This window comes from Oryctolagus cuniculus, chromosome X, assembly GCF_964237555.1.
Source record: "Oryctolagus cuniculus chromosome X, mOryCun1.1, whole genome shotgun sequence".
Lineage (NCBI taxonomy): Eukaryota > Metazoa > Chordata > Mammalia > Lagomorpha > Leporidae > Oryctolagus > Oryctolagus cuniculus.
This window is the reverse complement of record NC_091453.1, coordinates 69,367,268-69,392,467: the sequence shown is the minus strand read 5'-3', so window position 1 is coordinate 69,392,467 and position 25,200 is coordinate 69,367,268. Positions and strand designations below refer to the sequence as shown.

The 25,200-nt window shown below is 36.7% G+C and overlaps 1 protein-coding gene and 1 pseudogene across 3 annotated transcripts in view; one reads left to right on the top strand and one right to left on the bottom strand.

Annotated features, from left to right (window-relative positions):
- Positions 1-423: 423 nt before the first annotated feature.
- Positions 424-913, top strand: LOC127484816 (small ribosomal subunit protein eS17-like; annotated as a pseudogene).
- Positions 914-19,078: 18,165 nt separating this feature from the next.
- BRWD3 (bromodomain and WD repeat domain containing 3) overlaps positions 19,079-25,200 on the bottom strand; it is a 132,691-nt gene continuing 126,569 nt past the window's right edge. For all 3 annotated transcript variants that reach the window (XM_051827378.2, XM_051827379.2, XM_070066568.1), the window contains one exon: positions 19,079-24,807. In XM_051827378.2, coding sequence (XP_051683338.1) covers positions 24,053-24,807 — 755 coding nt within the window. In that variant the 3' untranslated portion in view covers positions 19,079-24,052. The remainder of the gene's footprint in view (positions 24,808-25,200) is intronic.

The following is a 25,200-nucleotide window of genomic DNA, read 5'->3' as shown; positions in this document are numbered from 1 at the left end:
TATGAAAGGAAGCTGAACCTGAGAAACATTTTTACTTAACGCTAAAACTTTTTTTCATTTTCACTTTATTTGAAAGTAGAGACAGACACACACACACACAAACACACACACACGCACACACACAGAGAGAGAGAGAGAGACAGAGACAGAGACAGAGAAACAGAGAGAGAGAGAGAGAGAGAGAGAGAGAGTGAGAAGAGAGATCTTCTACCTGCTGGTTCACTCCCCCAAATACCTGCAACAGCCAGGGATGGGTCAGGAGCTCTGAACACAATACAGGTCTCTCCCATGGGTTGCAGGGATCCAAATACTTGAGCCATCTGTTGCTGCTTCCCAGGCGCATTAATAGGAAACTGAGTCAGAAGCGGAGGAGCCACATTCAAACCAGACAGTCTGATATGTGATGTGGGCGTTCCAAGTGACATGTTAACCACGGCACCAAAATACCACCCATTGTTAAAGCTGGAAATTTCCTTAAAAGCCGTCTGCTCCTTTACCAAGAATCCACCAACAAAGGATGCAGCTCACACCAAAACCATGAAAGTAGCAACTTGGATCGTCATTGAGAAGTGTTACATGAGCCTGGGCACTTCCACAAGAAGAAACACACATGTGAGGAGATCACCATTATTTCCAGCAAGAAGCTAGACCAAACACAGCAGGCTATGTCACATAGCTGACAAAGCAAGTTTAGAAACGCTTCTTTAGAGGTAGCTCCATCAAACTGCAAGAGGAGAGAGAAAGGTGAGATTTTTATCTTCATGAAACCGCAGTTCTGGATCAGAAGATGAGTGAATCAGAGGTTGACACTAAGGAAATGCTGAAGCTTTTGGACTTTGGCAGTTTGTATAACCTGCAGGTCACTCGGCATTCATTTGGGATGAATTTCAAAACACCACCTGGAAGCATATGAATCTTTCTCCTATGCTGTAATGTTTTCAATACACCTGGGAAAACACAACAAAAAAGAAGCAGTCACAACTAGGGTTGAGATTTAATTTACCTATGGCTCCATTGCCCATGTTACTCTTACTGTTAACAATTTCAATCGAGCCATTAATATATTTTCATAAATTTCATTTCATGCAATTTAGTACTCAAAACATTGTGTAACATGTAACGATATCATTATCATGATCATTTCACAAATGGGGTGTCTTGGGCTCAAATAGGGCAAATGATTTTTTCCAAGAGCATGTGGTTAGGAAGTTTGGGAACTAAGATCTGAAGCTGAGTCATTTAACCATTTTCATTAGTCCACCAATTCAAGTCCTAGAATATTAAAATTCTACTTTTGGGCATGAGTATTTAGCCTGCTGTTGAAAATACCATCTGGGACACTGTTTCCCTGATTGGGTAGCCTGTGTTTTATTTCTGGCTTTGATTACCGACTTTCGTTTCCTGCTAATGTGGGCCCTGGGACGCAGCAGGGATGGCTCAAGTACTGCTCACAAGCAGTGCCTAGATTGAGTTCCCAGCTCCTGGTTTTGGTCTGGCCCACCACTGGCCTTTGTAAGTATTTGAGATGTAAACCAGTGGATGAAAGCTCTCTGTGTTTCTGCCCCTGTCTTTCTCTCAAAAGTCTCCTTTTGTCCTAAGAATGAACTTTTACTTATTCATTCTTCTATGAAATAGTATCTAAAACTTGAAAAGAAAGTAAGTGTGTGTAGGCCGTCTTTCCAGTGTCATACAGAGGCAAGGTCCATGCAAGTATTATTTCTAAGAATGGCCTGAGTTTCATTCACTATATCTTATGGATTGAAAGTCTCAGACTTAGTGACGTTACATGCTTCCTTATAGATTTTTGTTTAGTGGAGATTCAAATAATTTTTGCATTTTGGAGAAGTTAATCCCAGAGTTTAGTTTATGATCTTATAAAAGTTTTGTATCTAACCTAGAAATCAAAACATTTCTTTATTCAATTGCCTATATGTAATTGGTTTCTAGAATGAAGAGGTTTTAACACATTTCTGACTCCTTCATTAATTAATAAGTTGACTAAAACTCTTCACATGTGTTTGTATTATATTTATGTGAAAGCAGTAATTGTACGTTTCTGAAAATTATACTGTAACAGCTTATTACATAAGTAAACATATAAATATGCAAATATCTTTTGTAGAGATTTTAAAATTATTTTTAAATTTTTATTTATTTAATTGTTATATGAGCAACAATTATATATTTATGGTGTACAAAATGATGTTTTTATATATATGGAATGATTAAATAATTCTAATTAACATGTCCAACATCTTACACACTTATTGTTTACTAATATATTTATCATTTCTGACCTTTGTTTCCTGGAGTAGATCAAAATTTACATCTGAAATCCTTTTTCTTCTTCTCATAGAATTTGTCTTAACATTTCTTGTAATGCAAGTCTGCTGGTAGTGAATACTTTCAATCTTTGTTCTTCTGCCAATTTCATTTTACTTTCATTTCTAAAAGACATTTTCACTGGATATAGTACTCCAGGTTGATTTTTTTTTCTTTTGTAATTTTACCTTGCTTTGATCAGGGCATATTGTCTACATGTATTGAAATACCACAGTGAAATCCATAAATATATACAGTTTTTGTTAATAAAACATTTTAAAGTAGGTTCACCTGAAAAAATAAGACAAATAGAAATATTAGTATATTTTATCTTATTTTCTATATTGTTTCTAATCTCATGAAAGTCAACAATATATGAAATACTATAGAAATATTAGAGGCAAAATTAAAATGACTATTTTTAAAAAGATGTCAGTCTATTACCTTCTGGCTTGTGTAGCTTCTAATGGAAGACTTCTGTAATTTTTATTTTGTTCTCTTAATGCATGTTTTGTTCTGGCTGCTTTTAAGATTTTTGTCTTTATTGATGCTGTTTTCAATTTAGGTACTTTGGTGTGGATTTCTTATTGTTTCTTCTGCCAGCAGTTTGTTTAGCTTCTTGAATCTGTGGGTTTGTAGCTTGATTTAACTTTGGAAAAAAAAGGCCATTTTATTTATATATGTGTGTATAACAAGTATACGTACAATAATGTTCAGTACAACTTTATTCATCATAGCTGAAACAAGAAACAAACAATATATTCATCAGCAGTTAAGGTTAGCATACTTTATATATTTTCTACCATATATTAATTTTGCCAAATACCCAACTTATATTTGCTATGTTAACCAAAACTTTTTTTTTTAACACTCTTCAATTATGGGCAAGTGTTCATTTTCTGTCTTTGGCATCCAGTTAACAAGATAGGCTGTCATATAAACAAGTTATTCAAATGTATTCCCTGGAGCCCTAGAAGAGTATATTTCTTTTCCTTGCTTATTTAGTGATTGTTCTCAGAGAGGAATAAGAGAATTAAAATGCCTTCACTACACCCAACCAAACCCACAAAAAACATGGATATGAACTCAGCAGCAGAGTAGAAACAACCCAGCAGGATCATGTTTGCTGTAGTAGGATCCATCAGCAACCATTTATTACCTTTTACTTTCTTTATTTTCATCTTCTCCCTCTAATTACATTATGTTGAATAAACATCATATCTTTCCACTCCCAAGTGAATAAGATCATAGTCAAAGTTCAGATTATACACAGGTGGAAAAGGTAACTGCTTCCAATAAATTGAGGGACTTTGATATGAATTTTGTACAAAATTATTTCCCTTTCAATCTTTGACAAAAATGGAATTATTCCTTCCAGATTAATTCTTTTGACTATATATTCTCTATTATTGAATCCACTTGTTAAAGTACAATTCCCACTTATCTCTCCAGGGGTAACATGCTAAGCCATTGTCACCCACCAATACATTGTTGTGAGTCAATGCTTAAGGTTAGGGCCCATGTTGTGGTATAGTGGGTCAAGCCATTGCCTACAGTGCCGGCATCCTATGTGGGTGCCAGTACAAGTCCAGGCTTCTCTACTTCCAATCCTATTCACTGCCATTGTGCCTGAGAAAGCAGCAGAGAATGACCCTATACTTGGATCCCTGACACCCATGTAGGAGACCCAAATGGTGTGCCTGGCTCTTGGCTTTGGCCTGGCACAGCCCCAGCCATTGCAGCCATCTGGAGAATGAATCAGTGGATGGAAGATCTCTCTTTCTCCTATTCTCTCTATGTAACTCTGCCTTTCAGAGAAACAAATCTATTTTTAAAAATCCTTAATGGCCGGCGCCGCAGCTTGCTAGGCTAATCCTCCGCCTTGCAGCACCAGCACACCGGGTTCTACTCCCGGTCGGGGCACCGGATTCTGTCCTGGTTGCCCCTCTTCCAGTACAGCTCTCTGCTGTGGCCAGGGAGTGCAGTGGAGGATGGCCCAAGTGCTTGGGCCCTGCACCCCATGGGAGACCAGGAGAAGCACCTGGCTCCTGCCTTCGGATCAGCGCGGTGCGCCGGCCGCAGTGCACCGGCCACAGTGCGCCGGCCGCGGCGGCCATTGGAGGGTGAACCAATGGCAAAGGAAGACCTTTCTCTCTGTCTCTCTCTCTCACTGTCCACTCTGCCTGTCAAAAATAAAAATAAAATAAAATAAAAATCCTTAAGATTAATCAGTTGTTTGCTGGAATTGAGTAATGGGATAACATATGGGTAGACTTTGATGGAATGGTGGCAGGTTCAGATGAAGAAGCTATGGAAAGTCAGGTTGGGTGGATAATAGAGCCTTGGGTCCCTGAAAAAGAGGTGAAAGAGGACAGGCAATGTCATAGTATTTTCATGGATTGAGACTGGGAATAGCAACCCCTTCTATCTTTACCACTAGGTTCTGAATCAACTGATCTGGAGAAGGGCCCAGCCACCTGTAGTTCTTTACACTCTCCGGGCAATTCAAGTGTAGTCAGATTTGAGAATCATTGCTGTAATCTGCACAGCAGAGGTAAAACTCAGAGGATATTGAGACTACAAGCAAATCCTTCTCCTTTTTGGGGTTTTAGTGTATTAATGTGGAAATGGTCTGCAAAAAACTATTCAATATTGTTCAATCTGCAACTTTGTACAGGACACAGGGGTGTTATGCATTCTGTTCTCTTTTTATAAAATGTATTTATTTGAAAGTCAGAGTTACACAGAGAGAGAAGGAGAGGCAGAGAGAGAGAGAGAGAGAGAGAGAGAGAGAGAGAGAGAGAGTCTTCCATCCGCTGGCTCACTCCCCAATTGGCCACAACAGCCAGAGCTGCACCGATCCGAAGCCAGGAGCCAGGAGCTTCTTCTGGGTCCTCCCATGCGGGTGCAGGGGCCCAAGGACCTGGACCATCCTCCACTGCACTCCCGGGCCACAGCAGAGAGCTGGATCGGAAGTGAGCAGCCGGGTCAGGAACCGGCACCCATATGCGATGCCAGAACTGCAGATGGTGACTTTATCCACTACGCCACAGCGCCGGCCCCTGCATTCTGTTCTTATTTGCTGAGCTCTGTGTAGTGAACCAGTTTTAGGTCACTGATGGTTATCCAGATGTTCCAAAGTAGTGAGCACCTTTTATGCCAGTTAAAAATGATGATAAAGCCAGTGGAGATTTACCACTTATAAACTAGGAAGTTTTATTGTCCCCCAAACTACATTGACCTGCTAGAGTCCAACAGTGTTTAGCTTTCAAATTTTCTGGAGTCTGATAATCTAATTTTTTCTGTTCCTGTTTTAAAATGTGTGTACTCTATTTTTATTAAATACCCTTGAAATTTTATTATGTATACCTAAGTTAAAATGTCTAAAAATAACATCATAACCTGCTTCTCAAATCATAAATGGACCTTAAAACACTTTCACTCTGATTGCATGATTTCTAAATGATTTCTAAATGATTGGGGCTCATGTTGTGGCACAGCAGGTTTAGCTGCTGCTTGAAACACTGGATTCCCATATCAAGACATCAGCCCAGCCTGTTCGAGTCCCAGCTGCTCCAGTTCCAATTTAGTAACATGCTAATGCACCTGGAAAAGCAGCAGAAGATGGCCCAAGTATTTGGGACCCTGCCACCATATGAGAGACCAGATGGAGTTCCAGGTTCCTGGCTTTGGCCTGGCCCAACCTGACCATTGCAGCCATTTGGGGAGTGAACCAGCAGATAGAAGATTTTGCACTCGGTCTCTTCTCTCTCTGTAACTCTGCCTTTCAAATAAATAAATCATTTTTTAAAAAAGCCTGTTTACTTATATTTATCTAACTATTTTCCAATTTCCACGATGCTCATTCCCTCTTGTATCACTGACTTTCCTTCTGGAAATTACTTTATTTCCATCTGAGTGATAATATTTTTTAAAAAATTATTTATGTATTTATTTCAAAGGCAGAGAGAGAGGAGAGAGAGAGAGAGAGAGAGAGAGAAAGAGAGAGAGAGAGAATCTTCCTTCTGCTGGTTCACTCCCCAGATGGCTGGGGCTGGGCCAGGATGAAGCCAGGAGCCAGGAGCTTCCTCCAGGTCTCCCACACAGGTGCAGGGGCCCAAGGACTTGGGCCATCTTCTGGTTTCCCAGGGCATGAGCAGGAAACTGGATCACAAGTTGAGCAGCTGGGACTTGAACTGGCGCCCATATGGGATTCTGGTATCACAGGAGGTAGCTTAACCCAGTGCACTACAAGGCAAGCCATAACTATATTCTTCAGAGGGTTTCTTGTTTTTATGTAAAGGTCTTAGGGAAAATTATCCAGAGGTCTGTATTTCACACTTGCTCTTAAAAAATTTGTTGATTACATAATTTGACATTGGAATATATCTTCTCTCAGTATTTCCAATACTTAATTAACTTCTGTCTTCCACTGTTGCTTTAAAATGTTGGCTGCTAGTTTCTATTTGTTTTCCATTTGACACAAACCATTATTCCTCTAGCTTCTTTTAAAAGTTTCTCTTCGCTTTGAGTGTGTCACCAAATGGCTATCCATGCATTTCTTCTATGTCTCATGCTTTGTATATGTTTCACTTCCAGTGTCATAGATATATGAGTTTTATGAATTTGGGGAATTTCTTAGTCATTATTTTCCAAATATTACCTCTCTTCTATTCTCTCCATTCTTTTGTTCTGAGACATAAATTATACTCCTCATTTGCTCATTAATACCAATAAACTCCTTCATAATTTGCATTTTCCTTCTTCTATTAGATTATGTGTCATTTTCTCAGATTTATGTCATTTGCTAACATTTTTACTCCATCTAATCTGTTATTTTAGCATTTATATTTTTTCAGTGCTGTAACTTCCATTAGGTTTAATATGTAAATATGTACTTATAATTGTGTTTATTACTCATTTTTGGATTGATTTTTATATTTCATAAGACAGTTTATGCCTTGCTATTTCATAATGTGTATCTGATTATTCCAATATCTGAAAGAAGTCCATAGGAATTTAAATCCATTGTTTGAGAAAAAAAAGAATGTGACAGGCATCTTGTAGATTTTCACATGACAGCAAGAATATTTAAGGAAAAAAATAAAAGCCTTAACTGAAAAAAATCCATTGTTTGTTTTTATCTTTTGACATTCACTCATAATGTGTGTGTTTTGTAACATTTTATTGTGAGCTCATATTTTCTTCTCTTTTTCTGTGGGACTGCATTGGGGTTTAAACTTAAGAATTCTTCCCTGCACAGAATATTTGTTTTTTGCCTCTGTGTCTGTTAGGGTGTATTACTAACCTGGATTCATTCTCACTCCTTTATGGATGAATCTTGGCTTAGAGCTCACAGTCTCAACTTCAGTTTCCCCACTTGATGATGGCCCAAAGTTATTTTTCATATCCAGTTCTGTGATAATGACATTGGCCCTCATATCTAGACCACCTTTCTACTTACTTGCTGCTAGCTGCATTGTTTTCATCTTACCTCTTTTTGCCTAGCAGGGAGGGTACTTCAAATTTTTCTCTTACTTTATTAGCCCAGTAGTACATTAAACATGTCTTTTATTCAGGATATAGTTAAAGCATTGCAAGAGAGCCCCTAAATGTATCTAGCCCACTATACTGCTGGAAGTTCTTATCAAATATTACTTCATTTCATTAGAATCTGGCTTTCTGCTCTCACCTTTTATGTGAAATTACCATTGCCAGTATCATCTAAGACTAATAATAGCAAATTTAACAGATATTTCCATCCTTGTCACACTTGACTGTTCCATGATTTCCTTGGTAAGCTCTTCTTGTATCATCTGCCCCTTAAATACTTATGTTCCTTGGGAATCCTAATATTAACCCCTTCCTTTTAAATTCAGTCTTGTGGTTCCAGCTACACTCTATATATCGATGGCTCCCGACACCATGTCTCCATCTCAGGGAACACCTATCTCACTGCCAGGTCTACTTGACTGTTGCATAGTTTCTTTATATTCAACATGTCCAAAACTGAATTTCTCACCATGATGTCATACTCCCAGGTACTTACTTATTTCTCTTATATTCTTTATCTAATCTGCACAACCCAGAAACCAGGTTTTCATTCTTAATGCTTCCCTTTCTCAAAAGTTACACACGTTATAAACTACCAAATCTGACTGTTTTTATGTCTCTGAATGCATCTACTTTTCCTCAGCCTCAATGAAAGTGCTCTGGTACAGACAAGTGACTTTTGTCTCTTGTTTAGAGAATGGTGACAAGCTCGGAACTGGTTTCTCTCTGCCTGTCTTCTTGAATACCCTCCTCCCCTCCATACTGCAATGAGGAATCTTTCTAAAATCTTATGTCACTAGGATACTTACACAACAACTAGCCATTGTTTGCAGGATAAAGTTGGAATTCTTTACTCAAGGTCCTTTAGGTTCTGGCTTCTGCCTATCGTACGGCCTCATCTCCCTGTCACACCACATTCCCTTTCCCTGGCTGCCAGAGTACTCAAGGAATATTGGGTTACTTGCAGTTTCCCAAACATGCTCTCTTAACTCGAAGTCCCTTTGAACTTACTCCTCTCTCCACGTAAAACCTCGTTTTTTTTCTCCCTTTAGATTGGGGAGGTGCTCCCATAACATCCTCCATTTACCTTTACTTCTGTATATTATGACATTGTAAATATCTTCTTTCTCCATTAGGTTGTGAGGTCCTTGTGGATGGTCTACGTCCTATTTCAGCACCTGACCATACTACTACACATTCAGGAAATGTTTGCAGAAAGAAAATAGAATAAAGTTGACCTGAAATTTTACCTTTATTTGTAAAAATTTGTTGTATACTGTATTGAGAAAGAGGTAAAAGAATGTACAAGTAGTTCAGATCCTTCTGGCCAACTATCAGTTCTACTTCTAACTTGAATGCGTATACTAGTATACAGTTAATATTAGGCTCAGTACATTGCTGCTTTCTAATTAGCTACAGAGAGTTAAATTAACTTGGATTTCAAGTGCCAAAAATACCAAAGGTATGGTGATATGGACTTTATCAAGCTTTTATCAGTACTGGAGAGTAACAAAGTGTTGACAGCTGTTTAGTTAAGGGCTTCTGGCTCTCTTAGTTTCTCCTTTCATTTGTTTCTTCTGATCATAAAATGAAACAGGGTTATTAGTTTTGCATAAATATGAACATTTTTAGATTAACAATTAAGTTAATGTATTTTTAATAATGAATATTATTTTGTTGTGAAAATAAGGTGAAAGTTTGTACCTTAAGGAAGGAAGGAGTGGTCAAGGGCATGTAGCCCTCTTGTTCTTGCTTTTCAATCTATTTCTGCTGCTGCCATCTAGTGTTCCATCGGACCTGTTTGCATTTGCTTGCATCCCTCTATCTCTAAATGTCACTGCAAGAATACATGTGAATATATTGGTTTCTCTGTCCAATGTTCTTTCCAGTTTATCACATTTAGGATCAAATAGGACATAATCATAACAACTATACTATGCAATGGTCCTTGCAGTTTACAATGTAGATTCACACACTTGTTAACCAAGAAGATTATCACCTAAAAGGAGCATTTCAATGATCCAGTAACTACAAATTCTCTAAGCAAATAGTCATAGAATGTCAAAGCTAAAAAAGTTATTAAAGCACAGCTAGGTCTGTGGCATTCAAACCATGTTACTTTCTGTCCTGAAGAGTACTGGGAAAGTGACTTGTGGGTAGGGGTAACCGGAATTCCTTGATACCGACTACTCCCCCCCATCCCCATCTATCACCTGCTGATGCAGCATTTACACACACTTATCTCTTCTGCCTAGACATTGTTTTATTGCTTTTATATGTTTTTACCCTTTGGTGTTCTATGTGAGTTTTTTTCTGTATAATTTTTTGCTAGAGTAAGGATTCTGCTCCTTAAAAGTCTGTAATTTATTGGTTATTGTTTGTCATAGAATGAATTGTGTTCTCCTCTAAGTTTATAGTATATGTTGAAGCCCTAACCTTTAAGCATATTTGCGATTACAGCCCTTTAAGGAGTTAACTGAGCTTAAATGAAGTCACAAGAGTGGGTCCCTAATCCAATATAACTGGTGTCCTTATAAGAAGAAAAAGGAACACTAGGTATCTTTATCTCTCCCCGAATAGTGAAAAGGCCCTGTGAGAATACAGCAAGAAGGTGGTTATTTGCAAGGCAAGGAGAAGGGCTTCAGGACAAATTAACCCTGTCAATACCTTAATCTTGGATATCTAGCTTCAAGAACTATGAGCAAATGGACTTTTATGGTTTAAACCACTAAGTCTGTAATATGGTGCTATGGCAGTCCTATCAAACTAATACAATGTTGCTCATAATATTGCCCAATAATCAGTTATATTTCTGTAAGGTAGGTAACAACGTCTATTTACTTTCTGGATTTTAATTATTTGAGTCTCTTTCATTGATGAAACCAAAATTTTGTCAATTTTGTTGATCTTTTCATAGAGCCAATTTTTGTTTCATTAACATCTATGGCATTTATGTTCTTTATTTCTGCACTCCTCTTTATGTTCTCCCTTCTACTTGTTTTCTTTTTCCAATACCCTATGCTGGAAAGTCATATTATTGGTTTGATAATGTTTTTATATATATCGGTATTTTAGACTATAAATTTTACTCAGAACAGCTTTTTCTGTCCTATAACTCTTGGCATAATTTTACTTTATTAATCTCAATGTATTTTTTATTTTCCCTTATGATTTCTTCTTGGATCTATTGATTATTAAGAATTGTATTATTTAACTTCCATGTATTTGCAAATTTTCCAAGTTCCTCCTGATGTTGGTTTTGAATTTCATTCCACTGTGGTGGGAAAATATGCAATCCTTTTAAATATTATAAAAGCTTGCTTTATAGCCTTGCATATAGTATAATCCAGAGAATAAACCATGTGTGCTTGAGAATAATGTGTAGTCTGTTACTGGGTTAAGTGTTCTATATATGTTTATTAACACTAGTTGGATTAAGCCTCTTCTATCCTTACTGAGTCTATCCTTTATCCTGAGTCCCCAGAATTATTGCTGAACTCTATTTATCCCTTGCCATTTTTTACTGTATATTTCAAGAGCTCTGTTATTTGTGTGTGTTCATAATTGTTTTATATCACTGAGGGATTCGCCCTTTATAAAGCTCTCTGTAATTAATAACCATTCTTCAAGTATACTTTTGCTTATTTTACTATACCCTTTTCAACATTCTTACAGTTGCCATCTTTGTACTTTTCACCTTTTTGTATCTCTGAATCTAAATTTCTCTTGTAGATGTAATATATTTGGATTTTGTGTTTTTTAATTTTTATTTATTTAGAAGGGGAAGGGAGGGAGAGGGAGAAGCAGAGAGAGAGAATCTCATTCACTGCTTCACTCCCAAAATTCCCACAACAGCAAAGCTGGGCCAAGTTGATTCATGGAGTCAGGAACTCAAACCAGGTGTCCCACATGAGTGGCAGGAACTCAACTACTTGTAGCATCAGCACTACCTCCCTGGTGCATGGCAGGAAGCTGGAATCAGGAGCAGAGCCATGACTGGAACTCAGGCACTCTGATATATGATGCAGGCATCCAAAAAACATCATAACAACTGTACCAAATACCTGTCCTAAGATTTTTTAAAAATGTATTAAAATTTGCCTTTTGATTACTTAACCCATTCACATTTGATGTTATTTACAAGGTTTGATTTGCTTCTGTTATTTTTGCTTTTAATTTTCTGTATGTCATGTCCTGTCTCTTGGTGGAAACTGGGCCTTTAGGTAATATGTTGTAGTAACTCTGGGTACTGATACCTCCACCCATCCCCGGGCTTGACATTCTTTCCTTTTTTATGTGTTTAATAACCAGGTAGATTATTTTACTCAAGTCTACTTTTCCCTCCCTGCTGTTAAGAGTCTAATGGAAGGCCCAGCTTCCGAGTAGGGGTCTCTTTATCTGACCATTCTTAGCTATTAGAATCCATTAATTACAAGGTGATTTTTTTTTCAATTCTTTTCAACAATGTCTTGCAGCATAAATTGTGCTAATCTAATCAAATTATGGATCTTTTGAAACCAGTGTTTGATATTTATCTTAACCCCAGATCTCTCAACTGTCTTATTTCCTGGTCCTCTCCTGCCAACTAGCTTATCTACAGTTTAATTTGGCATCTTGACTTTTCTCACTTGCCTTTCCCCACAATCTCCACTATTCTTAACGGTATTCTTAGACTTATTTCAAGCAAAGTCAGTTCCTTGGGGGAACAGATTAGAAACTGCTTTATGACTTGCTTCACCTCCAGGCAAAATCTCTGACTCAGGGCTAAGTAATAAGGTAAAAGAGGAAACTTCTAAGCGACACCCCTCCTCTAGGAATTGAGCTTTTAGCAGGGACAAGATAGTAGCCCAAGATTTTCTGGCATGGAACCACCATCTCATCAGCTGGCACAAGGGTGACTGGGGCTTGTCTGAGCCTGTAGCTCCCAGGCAGAACCTCCATTCCATGAGAAGGGGCTGGCCAGAAGGGAGCTTCCACCTTTTTGTGAGCCTCAATCACTGGGTCACAGCCTCAGCAACACAAGCTGGAGACTGGATGAGGAAGACTGACGTCCTCTCCCACCAGTAAGAAAGTCCTTGGTATGGGCGTTGGGGTGAGGGGGAACCCTGTGCTCTTGGCTGCAGCGGTCTACAGTGGGATCTAGGATGGGATTGGGGAAAGATTGCGGACTTGGCTCAAATACCAGACTCTCGCTCTTCTTATTGAACTTTCATAGTTTTTGAATAAATGTTCCTTCTACTAGCTAATTGTCTTTCAGACTATTTCCAGAGGCTGTAAGTGGTTTTAAAAAGTAGTTTGAACCAGTATCATGGAGGAACAACTCCTCAGAACTATACATACTACCATATCAGAAGTCAATCGTTCCAATTACTGCTTTACACTTTGTAAACTGCATTTGATAAGACTTCCCTTATGAAAACTGAAACCTCCTAAAGCAATCCAGATGGGATATTTGCCTCTAAATCAATAACTTCAGCCAGTAGGAAACAGTTTGTGAAAAATCAAGAGTCTGTGAAAACCAAGCCTTCCACGGAAAGATGGTTTGGAGAGCAGGAAGACGAATAAATAAAGAAGCAGCAAGAAATTTGAAAGAACATAACAATCAGGACCTTAAAAATAATTTGGCTTTCAACTTCAGTCTTATACAGCTAAAGACAACCAAAACCAAGTAAAATGAGGGTCTTGGCCAAAGCCATTCTGTAAATCTGACAGAATTGGGACTAACAGTCCAGTGGGAAACGGTATGTGCTAGCTTTGGAAACAGATCCTAGTATAAATCCTGCCATTTATTAACAGTATAACGTTCAGAAAATTTAATTTCTATACCTCATTTTCTTCATCTGTAAAGTGGGGGTAAAATAATACCTCTCAAATAGAGTTGAGACCTCAAGAAATGTAGCTATCATAACTAATACAATACTCCTGACATAAAAATGTCACCATTGGTACCGGCGCTGTGGCGTAGTGAGTAAAGCTGCCACCTGCAGTGCCGGCATCCCGTTTGAGTGCCAGTTTGCATCCCAGCTACTCCACTTCTTATCCAGCTCCCTGCTAATGCACCTAGGAAAGCAGTGGAAGTCAATCTTTCCAATCTTTTGCACGTGGCACCCACATGGGAGTCCCAGAAGTAGCTCCAGGCTCCTGGCTTCGGATCGGCACAGCTCTGGCCCTTGCAGCCATGTGGGGAATGAACCAACGGATGGAAGATCTCTCTCTCCCTCTCTCTCTGCTGTTCTGTAACTCTGCCTTTTTCTAAAAAGTCACCACCACCACCACCAATTAGCCCTCTGCAAACCCTCCTCTCCATCTGTATACACACACACACACACACACAGTCTCAGATGAAGTTTTCTCGAAGCTTGTTTCAGGTGATCTGAGGCTGCTGTGCTTGAAAGCATTGATGTTCATTGGCCGGCGTTGCGGCGCCAGCACACCGGGTTCTAGTCCCAGTCGGGGCACCGGATTCTGTCCCGGTTGCCCCTCTTCCAGTACAGCTCTCTGCTGTGGCCAGGGAGTGCAGTGGAGGATGGCCCAAGTGCTTGGGCCCTGCACCCCATGGGAGACCAGGAGAAGAACCTGGCTCCTGGCTCCTGCCTTCAGATAGGCGCGGTGTGCCGGCCGCAGCGGCCATTGGAGGGTGAACCAACGGCAAAAGGAAGACCTTTCTCTCTCTGTCTCTCTCTCTCTCTCACTGTCCACTCTGCCTGTTAAAAAAAAAAAAAAAAACACACACACACATTGCTGTTCAAACCCAAAACACTAGATTTTCCTTGCTCATGAACTCTCCAAACCCATTCCCCTCTCTCCTGTAGTTAAGATGGATCTTAGAAAGATCTCAAAGGTTTCTTTAGCTTTTCTTTGTACCTTGATCCCTGACCAAAACTACTGTACCTGACTCCAGGTTAGGCTACTTCCATCTCAACACATTGTCAAGCATGTAAACTAGGCCACAGAATGATGTCTAACAGCACACAACTCTGACCTACATTTCTAGGTTATATTCTAACACAAGCAAATATTAGTATAGGAATAATCAGACAGCCAAACCTACTGTATCCTATCCAGCTAGAAAAATAAACCTCCTTATTCTGAGGTCTCAAATAAATCAGGACTCACTAAAAATGATGCAGTGAGTCCAGAGAAAATTAATACACCCTATTTTCTAGTCCCTGTTTAATTTTTACAGCAATCTTTGAGAGAATAGTCTATTGTCTAAAAACTAACACTCGGATGAAGATCAGAATGAGTAGGTGTTTAAAACAAGAAAAATGGTGGCAATGTGAAATGTAAATGAAACAAATGTGATCGCCATGAATCAAATGCAACTTGAGCAGGCCTCACAGCTTCTCAAAACGCATTACAAGTTCTCATTCCTTAAGAATAGAGAGCAAATTCATAAGTCCAGAGTTAAATTACTTAAAACATTATCCCCCAATAATCACACAATCTTTGACAAAATTGTTACAAGATTCACATAAGCACAAGGGTTCAAATTCATTTTACTGTTCTTTATAAGGTTACTCAAGCCCTCACCAAACACCATCTCTTCTCCGAAGTCTTAGGAAAAAAACCACAACCGAAGTTATTAAAATGATACCAGAAAGGGAATGATATATAAAAGTTGAGAGAGTAAACGCTTTCTTTTAGAAATATTCTTTTTTGCTTTGGACATTCTGGACTTGGCACATTTTAAAAAAAATAGAGTGAAAAGGAGAACTGACACATAATAAATAATGAGTAAAAATCAGACATAGTTCAAAGAAGGTAAGAACCAAAAACATCACAAAATAAAAAGCCTAATTTAAACATAGGAGTTAGGCCATGGACTCTTGATATATTCTCTTGAGAACTATAACTGAACACCATTTGAACACAAATGGGGAAAAGAAGTTTCGGATTTTGCCATGGCAAGGATGGATATAGTATGGACTGTAGCAGTAACCGATTGTGTACCTAAGCATAAATAATCCTAATAGCAAGATCAGAGTAAATTCTCCACATTTTTCTTGGGCATTTACTCCTGTGCAAGTTTGTTAAGATACATGCTTTAGCTGCATTCACCCCCTCTACTGCTAAACTTCAAATCTTATCTTTTAAAATTTGAGCCCCTAACCACCACCTCCACAAATTACTAAGATGCTTAAAGACCTACATCTTTATTGAATGATCTGAATCAGAAGCAAAAGGAAATATGATCTTGCAGATACATGTGTATGATTTAGTAGTCTCCAGTTCACAGCGACTGAGAAGAAAATGGAAGCAAACGTTATTCCCATAAGATAGAAAAGCTAAGACTAGAAACCTGGAAGCAGTATCCTGGATGAATTAGGGTTTTTCTATTTACCAGCCATAAGGTCTTACTTGAAATTGCTTGATTTCAATCAAACTCATTTTTCTGATCTAAGAAATCCAATTTACTGATGTGTCATTCTGGTGATTGAGAATCTGAGAGATGGATTTTGTAAACTGTTAAGCTCGTTATAAAATCACAGAGCCTAGAACACAGAAGTTAATCAGGAAATGGTGAATAAATTACAAATAAATGAACAAGTCTGGTAAGAAATAGTCTTAGCTTTCTTTAGCTGTTTCTTAATCATTAATATATAAAGCCTACAAATTACCACTGGTAAAAGAAAATGAAGATCATCACAAGAATCTAAAGAACCTAATTCATTATTTTAGATAGTTCTCTAACAACTTATGCTTGAAAATTATAAACAGCAATAAATGGTTTCCATTTCTAGCGTTTTGAAAACTTGTCATTTCATTCACGTCTTAAGTTTTTGAAGCAACTGGAAAGCAAGTGTATCTACCAAAGCTAACTATTGTTTTGCCTTAACTAGTTTTTCCTTTGTCAAAAGAATTACCAACCACATTTAGAATAAAATGAACATGTTCCTCCAGAACTGAATTACTTCGTAACTTAGTAACTATGAGAACATCAAAGGCGTGACATTTTCTGTTCCATAGGATCAGACCAGACAAAACTAACACTTAGGTTTGTATATACCAGATTGACTCTACTTCATAAAATTTAACATATGTAAACAATAGAGACCTACTAGGAATTCATTATTAAGATTTTAGATAAACAATAACCCAAGGGTAACAAAAGAACCCTCTAACAATTATTATATAATTTGGGATGCACATCTCCCTTACAATGATATTGTAGGATTTTTAAAAAGCCAAGGGAGGAGGGGACACCTTAAGACAGTTTTAGGTCTTAAATTACTTGACAGACTACACTGAATTGCTAACATAAATTAACATGTTGCTATACAAATTCTAATTAGAATTTCAACAAAAGTCAACCCAGGAGACGCCAATGAATAAACAAACTCCACCAATATTTGTTACCTCTACTAAGCAACTTGAAATGTTTACTTCTTCATATATTCATCCTACAAAACTTGTCTAATTTGAAAGAACCTTAAGGATGCTGAACAAGCTGAGGCAAGGATGGGGAACGGTTGATTAACAGGCACTAAGTTAAATCTGGATAAGGGTAGTTAAGTTCTGGTGTTCTACTGAACACAGGGTAACTACACATAATGTTAATGCACTATATACTGCTCTAGAAAAAAAAACCCTTAGAATATAGGATTTCAAATATTTTTACCATAAAGAAATGTTAATTGTTTGAGATAGATGTATTTACCCTGATTGGACTACTCAATGTGTACATGTACCAAAACATCACATGGTACTCCATAACTGTACAATATTATGTTTGTTAACTTTTTTTAGAGATGAAAAATTTACAAGTGAAATTATAAAGCCCCCAATATCAAATTAAAGGTGAATAACTTTGTTAAAATCATCTATTAGGTATTTAGAATTTTCAAGTGAGAAGAAACTTTATTAAGGCAATTGCCACAGCTGGCAAAGGAAAATCTACTGAAGTTACAAAGAAAGGAATGGAAAAGCATCCCCAAAACTCTGGGGGAAAAAATTGACAACATAAAGGCTTCATTTTATTTAAGGTTATATTTGGTCTACCAGCATAATGTAAATTTTTTTAAAAAAACATTCCTTAAGTATTTATGTAGAAGAATTGAGATAGCGACTGTAATTACATGGGCTTAACTATCCCACCAAAAACCCCATTAAAAGTCAACTTACATATTTGGTTTCAGTTTATTTTGTGCATTTTTGGAAAGTAGCTTAAAATTGTCAGAAGCACATAATTTAGAGAGAAGGAAAAGATCATTTTTCTCTTGAGCTCAATGAAAAATGCAAAATCTTCTGAATACTGCTATAATGCTTGTTTTTAAGAACTGTTTTTCTTATTTATAAAATCTAGCAGTTAAAAAAACCATAGTCTAGTACTAACAAAGAATTTTAAATATAATACTCTTACATCTCTAAAGAGGTCTAAGATTAACCAATTAAGTAACTAAACAAAAGTACCGAATAACTTATCTCTACCTCAGTCTTTGTCACTTTGAGAACCTGGGCTACTTTCATAGCTAATTTGGATACGATGTCAGATGATAAAGGTGGTGTTTTTCTAAATTCCCTATTTCTTGAATTAATAAAAGTAAATGCATGAAAAACCCAGTCCAGTCTTGAGCAAACATACTTATCTTGAACCTAGTGGAATTCTTGCCATTGGGAGAAAAATTCCAGGTTCAGAACTAGGATGAATGTTCCTGTTAAGGCATGCAGATCCTGGCTCAAAATTCACCTTGCCTCACTTCTCTCCTTCCTATGCTTATACTGAGTTAAAACACCATTTACAGTACAGTTAAGCTTCGTAGGCAATTCGGCTACAAATAAAAAATGTGAGGGATTCATAGCTCAGCTGTTAAAATTTATAAGCCACAAATACATTAGAAATCTATTCATTTCGAAAAGCTCTGCAAAACAAAGTGCTGACCAGCCTTTGCAGGTTATTTATCAAAACACATTTAACGTGTTAATATCATATCATTACCTGAAAGTGACCAAAGAATATTTGCAATGAGTAAGGCAAAAGATAAATCAAAGCAAAAATACTTTCGATAGGCAGAAACTAGTTTTCCAGATTAAAAAATAATCGTTAACACAATATCCTATGACAAATGAACAAAGACCCAATAGTCACTTATTACAATTATCCAAAGCTGGATAATAAAAAGGTTAACTCCATATTTCTTTCTTCTTGTTAATTTAACTCTGATACATGAGTTAAGGCATAAAGCAGCAAGAGTGCAACTGATTCCAAACAACTTGGAATTTTATTGTAAACATCCCATAAAGAATGGTAACAAATTAGTCCAGTTTTTGTCTTTGAAGATAATTGCTTATAATGACTGACAACTGTAAAATAAAACATATTTTATAAGCCAAGCCAGTTTAGTTTACCTTTTTACTGAATTTTAGTTTAACAGGCATATTGCCCATATACAACATCACATCAACTATTAACTGAATGATTTTCCATCTTAAAAATGTATGGATACTAAGAACAAACATAAGGTACAGTTTTGTTAATACTGTGTAAGGGATTACAAAAGACAAGGATGATAAGTTACAGGACAAAAAAATAAATTACTGATTGCCATCACCACAGTATTGTTTAAAGAATTAACATTTGTAGCACTGCCTAATATGTATCTGGTGACATATGTAAAAACACATTTCCCAACTGGATTTCTAAATATTTTTGTATGTAATTTTAAAAGTCAATTACCAATGGCAATTTCAATAAGTATCAATAGTTTTTTTTTTTTAGAAAATACTTATCATGCTTTTATATGTCAAAGTCTCATATTCTAGATTTAATTAAGATAGGTATAAGAATAACAAATGGGCATACATATAAAAAAAAAAAAACAAAACAAACACACCTTAACTCTAAACTGCCAGGCCTTTCTACTGTACTTATCCCATCAATGAATCAGAAATCTCTAGTCTTGTTGAAGTGTGCTAAGTTAGGAGTTAGGTGCTGTCTTCATTGCAGAAAGAGAGGTGAGGATAAAAGCAAGCAGGACAAGATGAAAAGGGAAATAATCAAGGATAAGGCTATGCAAGAAATAAATATCAAGAAACCTGAGTGCTATTCAACAAAATACAGCACCATGAGAAAATTAACTTTATATTGGAATTTAATAAAAACTTGGTAAAGAAACTTTACTAGGAGAAACACACACACACGCACACAATGAAATATTCTTATACTAATTTTTAAAACAAACTTTAAAAGTGACCTTATAATATTCTATTTTTAAGAAAACTTTCATAAAGCCTCATCTACCTCAAAAATGTTGGGGATAGGGTTAGGATTTAAGACAATGGACTTCAAACATCAAAAGCTCATTCCCTTCTTCCAGAGCTATTCACCTCAGAACTCAAAATGTTACTCTAATTGTTTAAAAGGCTGGACATCAAAATATCCTGAAAACTATACATGATGCAAGTCTTCTTTTGTGGATGTGAAAATTCCAACTTTGAAGAAAAATACCAATTGGTAAATGTGCATAAAATGATTCCAAAGATATATAACTGAGTAATAAGGTATTTAATTTCTCATTACCACAAACATACAAATTTTGAAAAATGCTCAAAAAGTTTTATCAAAAAGTTAGAAGTGGCATTCACATCTTTCTCTTGCAATCACTCTATTATTGTCTGATAACAATCTATGGGAATAAAACAAAAACAACAAAAGGTAAATCAAATTTACTTCAAAATATTGGAAGGGTGACTTAGATATCTGAGCACAAAGTTATGCAGAATGAGATTTATGAATTTTACAGTTTCATTGCCTCTAGATAAAATAAAATGCTGTGCAGAAGAATTCTAGGACAAGCCTGATCTCTGAGGAGGGAAACAGAAAAATAAACAAATAAAAGAAGGGCAAATTAAATTAAAAGACTGCAGGGGCACAGGTACATGACAAAACGTAGATTGGTCATCTAGAAGGCATAATGAAAAGAATTAAGCAGTAAATACACAAGCTAAGAGCTGCACAGAGGCAACGAACTGGTACAGTGTCCTCCATATAAAATATTCTTTTAAAATGTCTGAGATAAAGGTACACCAAGTTGGAGAAACATACATACATATAAGCGCACGCACACATATATAAAAACAAATTTAGTCTTTAGGCTAGTCAATGTTTTGGAGAGCATCCTATCGCTGGATGAGATACACACAGCAAGCCATAGAAGAAACATACAGTTCTGTTTTTATAAATATATACACATGCTAAGATCTTAAAGCTGGGAATTTAAACATTAGCATTTATGAGAAATATTACAGCTCACTGACTATTCATATCTAGTACACGAATAGGCTTATACATGTGTATGCTCTCATGGACCTAAATATAACAGTGGTTTTTCTAACTTTTCCTTTATGATTTAAACATTTCTTCAAAATTCTTAGCTCATTTCCTACTTGTTTTGCTATGGCTGATTTAGATCTAAAGGGCCTCTAAAATTAAAATAATAAAGTATTCAATGTGATACAAATCATGACATTCACAGGAGGTGGTGTTACAAAAAAAAAAAAAAAAAAGGAAAGTATAAATTGGGGGGAAAAGTCCAGATACAAAAGTAAAAATACTATCTCCCAAACTTTTATTTTCACACTTATTAAAATAATTTGCATGCAAACAGAAAATAATCTGTTTGTTTAATAATAAATGATAACTATGCTAATCTAACATACCCTGGTAACTAACTCTTTAAATCCTAATAACTGAAATTAACATCACAGCAAAATGCTGTTCACTAGTATTTTCACAGTATTTTACTATATATAAAATATGCTTAAAAATGTCTTCAGCCTTATTCTAATTATCTAAACCTAGAAAATCTTGACATTTGGGGAATAAATGTGGCATTTTTATTTTTCAAAATAAATTATAAATAAAGCTCCAGATAGCTAAAATCACACAAATGGCAATTCTTCTACATGTCAAGAGGTCAGCTCTTCATAGAAGAATGTCAACAAAAAATTTCACACTAAAATGATATACATGATACACATTTGGGAATATCCAGGAATTTAAGTAACTGTGTTACTCTGATTAGGGTAGGCCAACGTGTTATTGATTCCAGGACAACACAGGCACAATTTAGTTAAAATGCCCAGAGATGAGTAACTGAAATAGTATATTTTAGCAAAAATCAAATGGAGAATTACAAACAGGAACATTTTAAGTCTATAGTATGGTTAAAAGTGGCAGCTGAGTTATAACCAGAAATAGTAGTTTTGGTTTCGTGGAAAAAGGCTATCACCAAAAAAAAAAAAAATCAGCTTGGTCTACTGTATAGTAACAGAAGTTAGTGCCATTAACAATTCACAACAATACGTTCTTAAAGCCTGAACATCATTTCTACTGCAAGTGAAAACTGCTTAAAGATGTTAGTCCAAGAATAAGTCCCACCCCAACCCTACTAAAAAAGCAAAGTTATGTGTGTACTCCTTCCTCTGCACTTAAGGATTTTCAGATGCATGAAATGATTGAAAGCATGAAATAAATACGTTAGCTTAAGAAATATCCTGGGATAATTACACATACATTAAGAAGTCTGTTGGACCACACAAATCTGATCTAAGTGCAACAAATCTGCTGTCACAAAAAGAGATCAATATTATCCCTCTCACCTTAAAAAATTTCCGAGTGTAACAAATTAGCAAATCTGCAGTCTCAAATCTGAGGAGTAAAATTGATCTTGGAACTCAAGCTCACTTATGGAACCATGTGCACTCTACTGCTGTAAACAAGACCTTAAGGGTTTTAAAGAATTTTTTCATCTATAAAATGATTCAAAGTATCAGTATGCAGTGCAATGAGGTTCTTTTCTGAAAGACTAGACAGAAGAACCCTTTGGAATGATAAGAACAAAACCTATTAAACTTGATTCAAAATATAGCTAGGCAAAACATTCCAACTCAAACTAGGTGCTTCGCTAAATTTTAAGATTCAAATGAAAACCAGTAACTCACAGCTGTTAAATAGTAAGTGGTAGAACAGATATATAAGCAGTAGCCCAAGTCTACTTACACAAGTATGTTCTAAGAAAGCCTAAGGTAGACCATATAATACTTATGAAAGTTTGTTAATTACAACTATTAGTTTGAGAGCCAATACAATTATTAACCTCTCAGCTTATAACTTATGAATATTCATTCCTACCAAGCTTGTTCTATTTCTCTTTATTAATGAATAACAACAGTATCTATTTTCCTTAACATTTCCAGTAGTTGTAGTTAATAGAGGTAGCTGAGCTACTATTCAAAAGTTATTCTTTGTGGATGAGGATTTTTCAAATGTTTAAGTTATTCTTTAAGCTACACAAGTTCTACTAATGCAATAAAACATAAGAGGAAAAAGAAAATGGATGCAAGAAACTTTTGCATTTGGCACCTTGTCTAGATTGATACCTCAAGTATTCTTTTTTAATAAAGTTAATGCACACATCAGGACACACCACAAAGATTTGCTACATATTTACAAGGCACCAACCCTTTCTCACCTTTAACGTGAATTAAGCAAATCAATGAAAAGCATATCAAGATTCCCCCCACCCCCCAAAAAACTGTAGTATAAATATATACTTCAGTTCAGTACAATTCAAGAAAGTTTGGCCTGGGAAGAGTAAAATAATCCAGATCGTTCTTACAATATAGAAACTGTAAACATTTAATAGCTGCCTTTAGGATTGGTGTATTGTGCAAAAGTTATTATTACTGGGTATAGGAATCAAAATGGCAAAAACAAACTATATAAAACTCTGTAAGAAGGTGCTATACTTCTGTGATATAAAAGCAAAGAGAGGGATATTCCATTGAGATAAAAACATCATGCTACTCTTAAGAAGCAGAATGCTCCTTTAATGTAGTAAATCTGTAGTGTGTCTGTGGTGTGTGTGTGTGTGTGTATGTGTGTGTGTATGTGTGTGTGCATGCGCACACATGTGCACGTGCAGACACGGGCATGTGCATGTATGTGTACGTGGGAAGAATTTCCTTTAATTTAAGGCCTAATGAGTAAGGCTTGTTTGAACAAATGAAGTGTGGAGATTAAAAGTCTTGAAACAAATATATACTGGCATAATGGAAAAGCACCAATGTGAAAGGAAGCAGAAGTCCCCACACAACTTGCTTTGTAGATTTCCTGGTAGATTCCCTGCAGTAGAAGGCCATTGAATTTTTAAAATTATTCTAAATTTATTAACTGTTAATAATTCCATCCCATGAGATGGCTAACCCTGGCTTTTTCTGTCATTTTACGCACTCTGCCTGATCTGGATGTACCAAGATTCAGAGGATCCTCAGTGGACACAAAATTGTCATTATCAGAATCATCATTATATAAAACAGTTCTCCTGCCCTGGTTCCTTGTTTTAATTCGAGGCAGTCTACTGAAACGTCCTGAAAACATTGTATCAAATTCATCATCTGCAACACGTGCTCGTTTGGCTCTGGTGGCTCCTCTAGAAGCACCTCTTCCTCTTCTCCCTCTCCCTCGCCCCCTAGTGCCTCCTCCACCTCTTCCTCGACCCCCTCGTCCCCTGCCTCCTCTCCCTCTGCCTCCTCTACTCCATCTACCCCATCTTCCCCATCTGCCTCTTCCTCCAGTGCCTCTTGTTTTCCAGTTTCTTTTTCCATTGGCGTGCTGCTTTCTGAGTTTTCTTTTAGGTCTGGTTTGTATGAATTTGCTATAGTCATGGTCTCCATCTACATAATCTTGATCTGTTCTGGAAGTTGATTCGGAGTCAGAATCAGAACCACAGGTACTTTCGGAACTTAAACTGGATCCCAACTCTCCACTCTCTGAGGAGGACAAGTGTGATTTTTCTTTTGTTTCTTTTTTCTCTTTCTCTTCTCCTCCCGCACTTTCATCTTCTTCTGATGCACTGAGTAGTTTTCTCTTGATTCCTGTCCGGGGCTCTCTGCCATCACCGTTTGTAAGGGGTCCATCAAGGGAGTGATCTAAATCAAAATGAATGAATTTTTAAAAGTTAAGTCCTGACATCAATAAAATGATTAGTTATAAAAGTAAAATAAGCAGTGTATCAAAAAATTTTACTGTCCAAAGATAGATGGGCTAAATGCATGGAGAATGTCAGAGTAAGAACTTACACGAGACAAAGTTCTTGCTCTTAGAATTCGTATTTTAACGGGGACAGCTTGACAGATAAAGAACAGATTTTAAAGTATACTTTACTTTTATACATGCTATAAATAAAAATAAAAAAGAGAGAGTGTGTGTGTGTGTGTGTGTGTGTTAGGGGTATTTTACACATGAATATTCCTGTATAGAGGTAGTATTTGAATAAGAACTGAATGAAGTTGAGATCTGAGGAAAGAACACTGCAGTAGAGG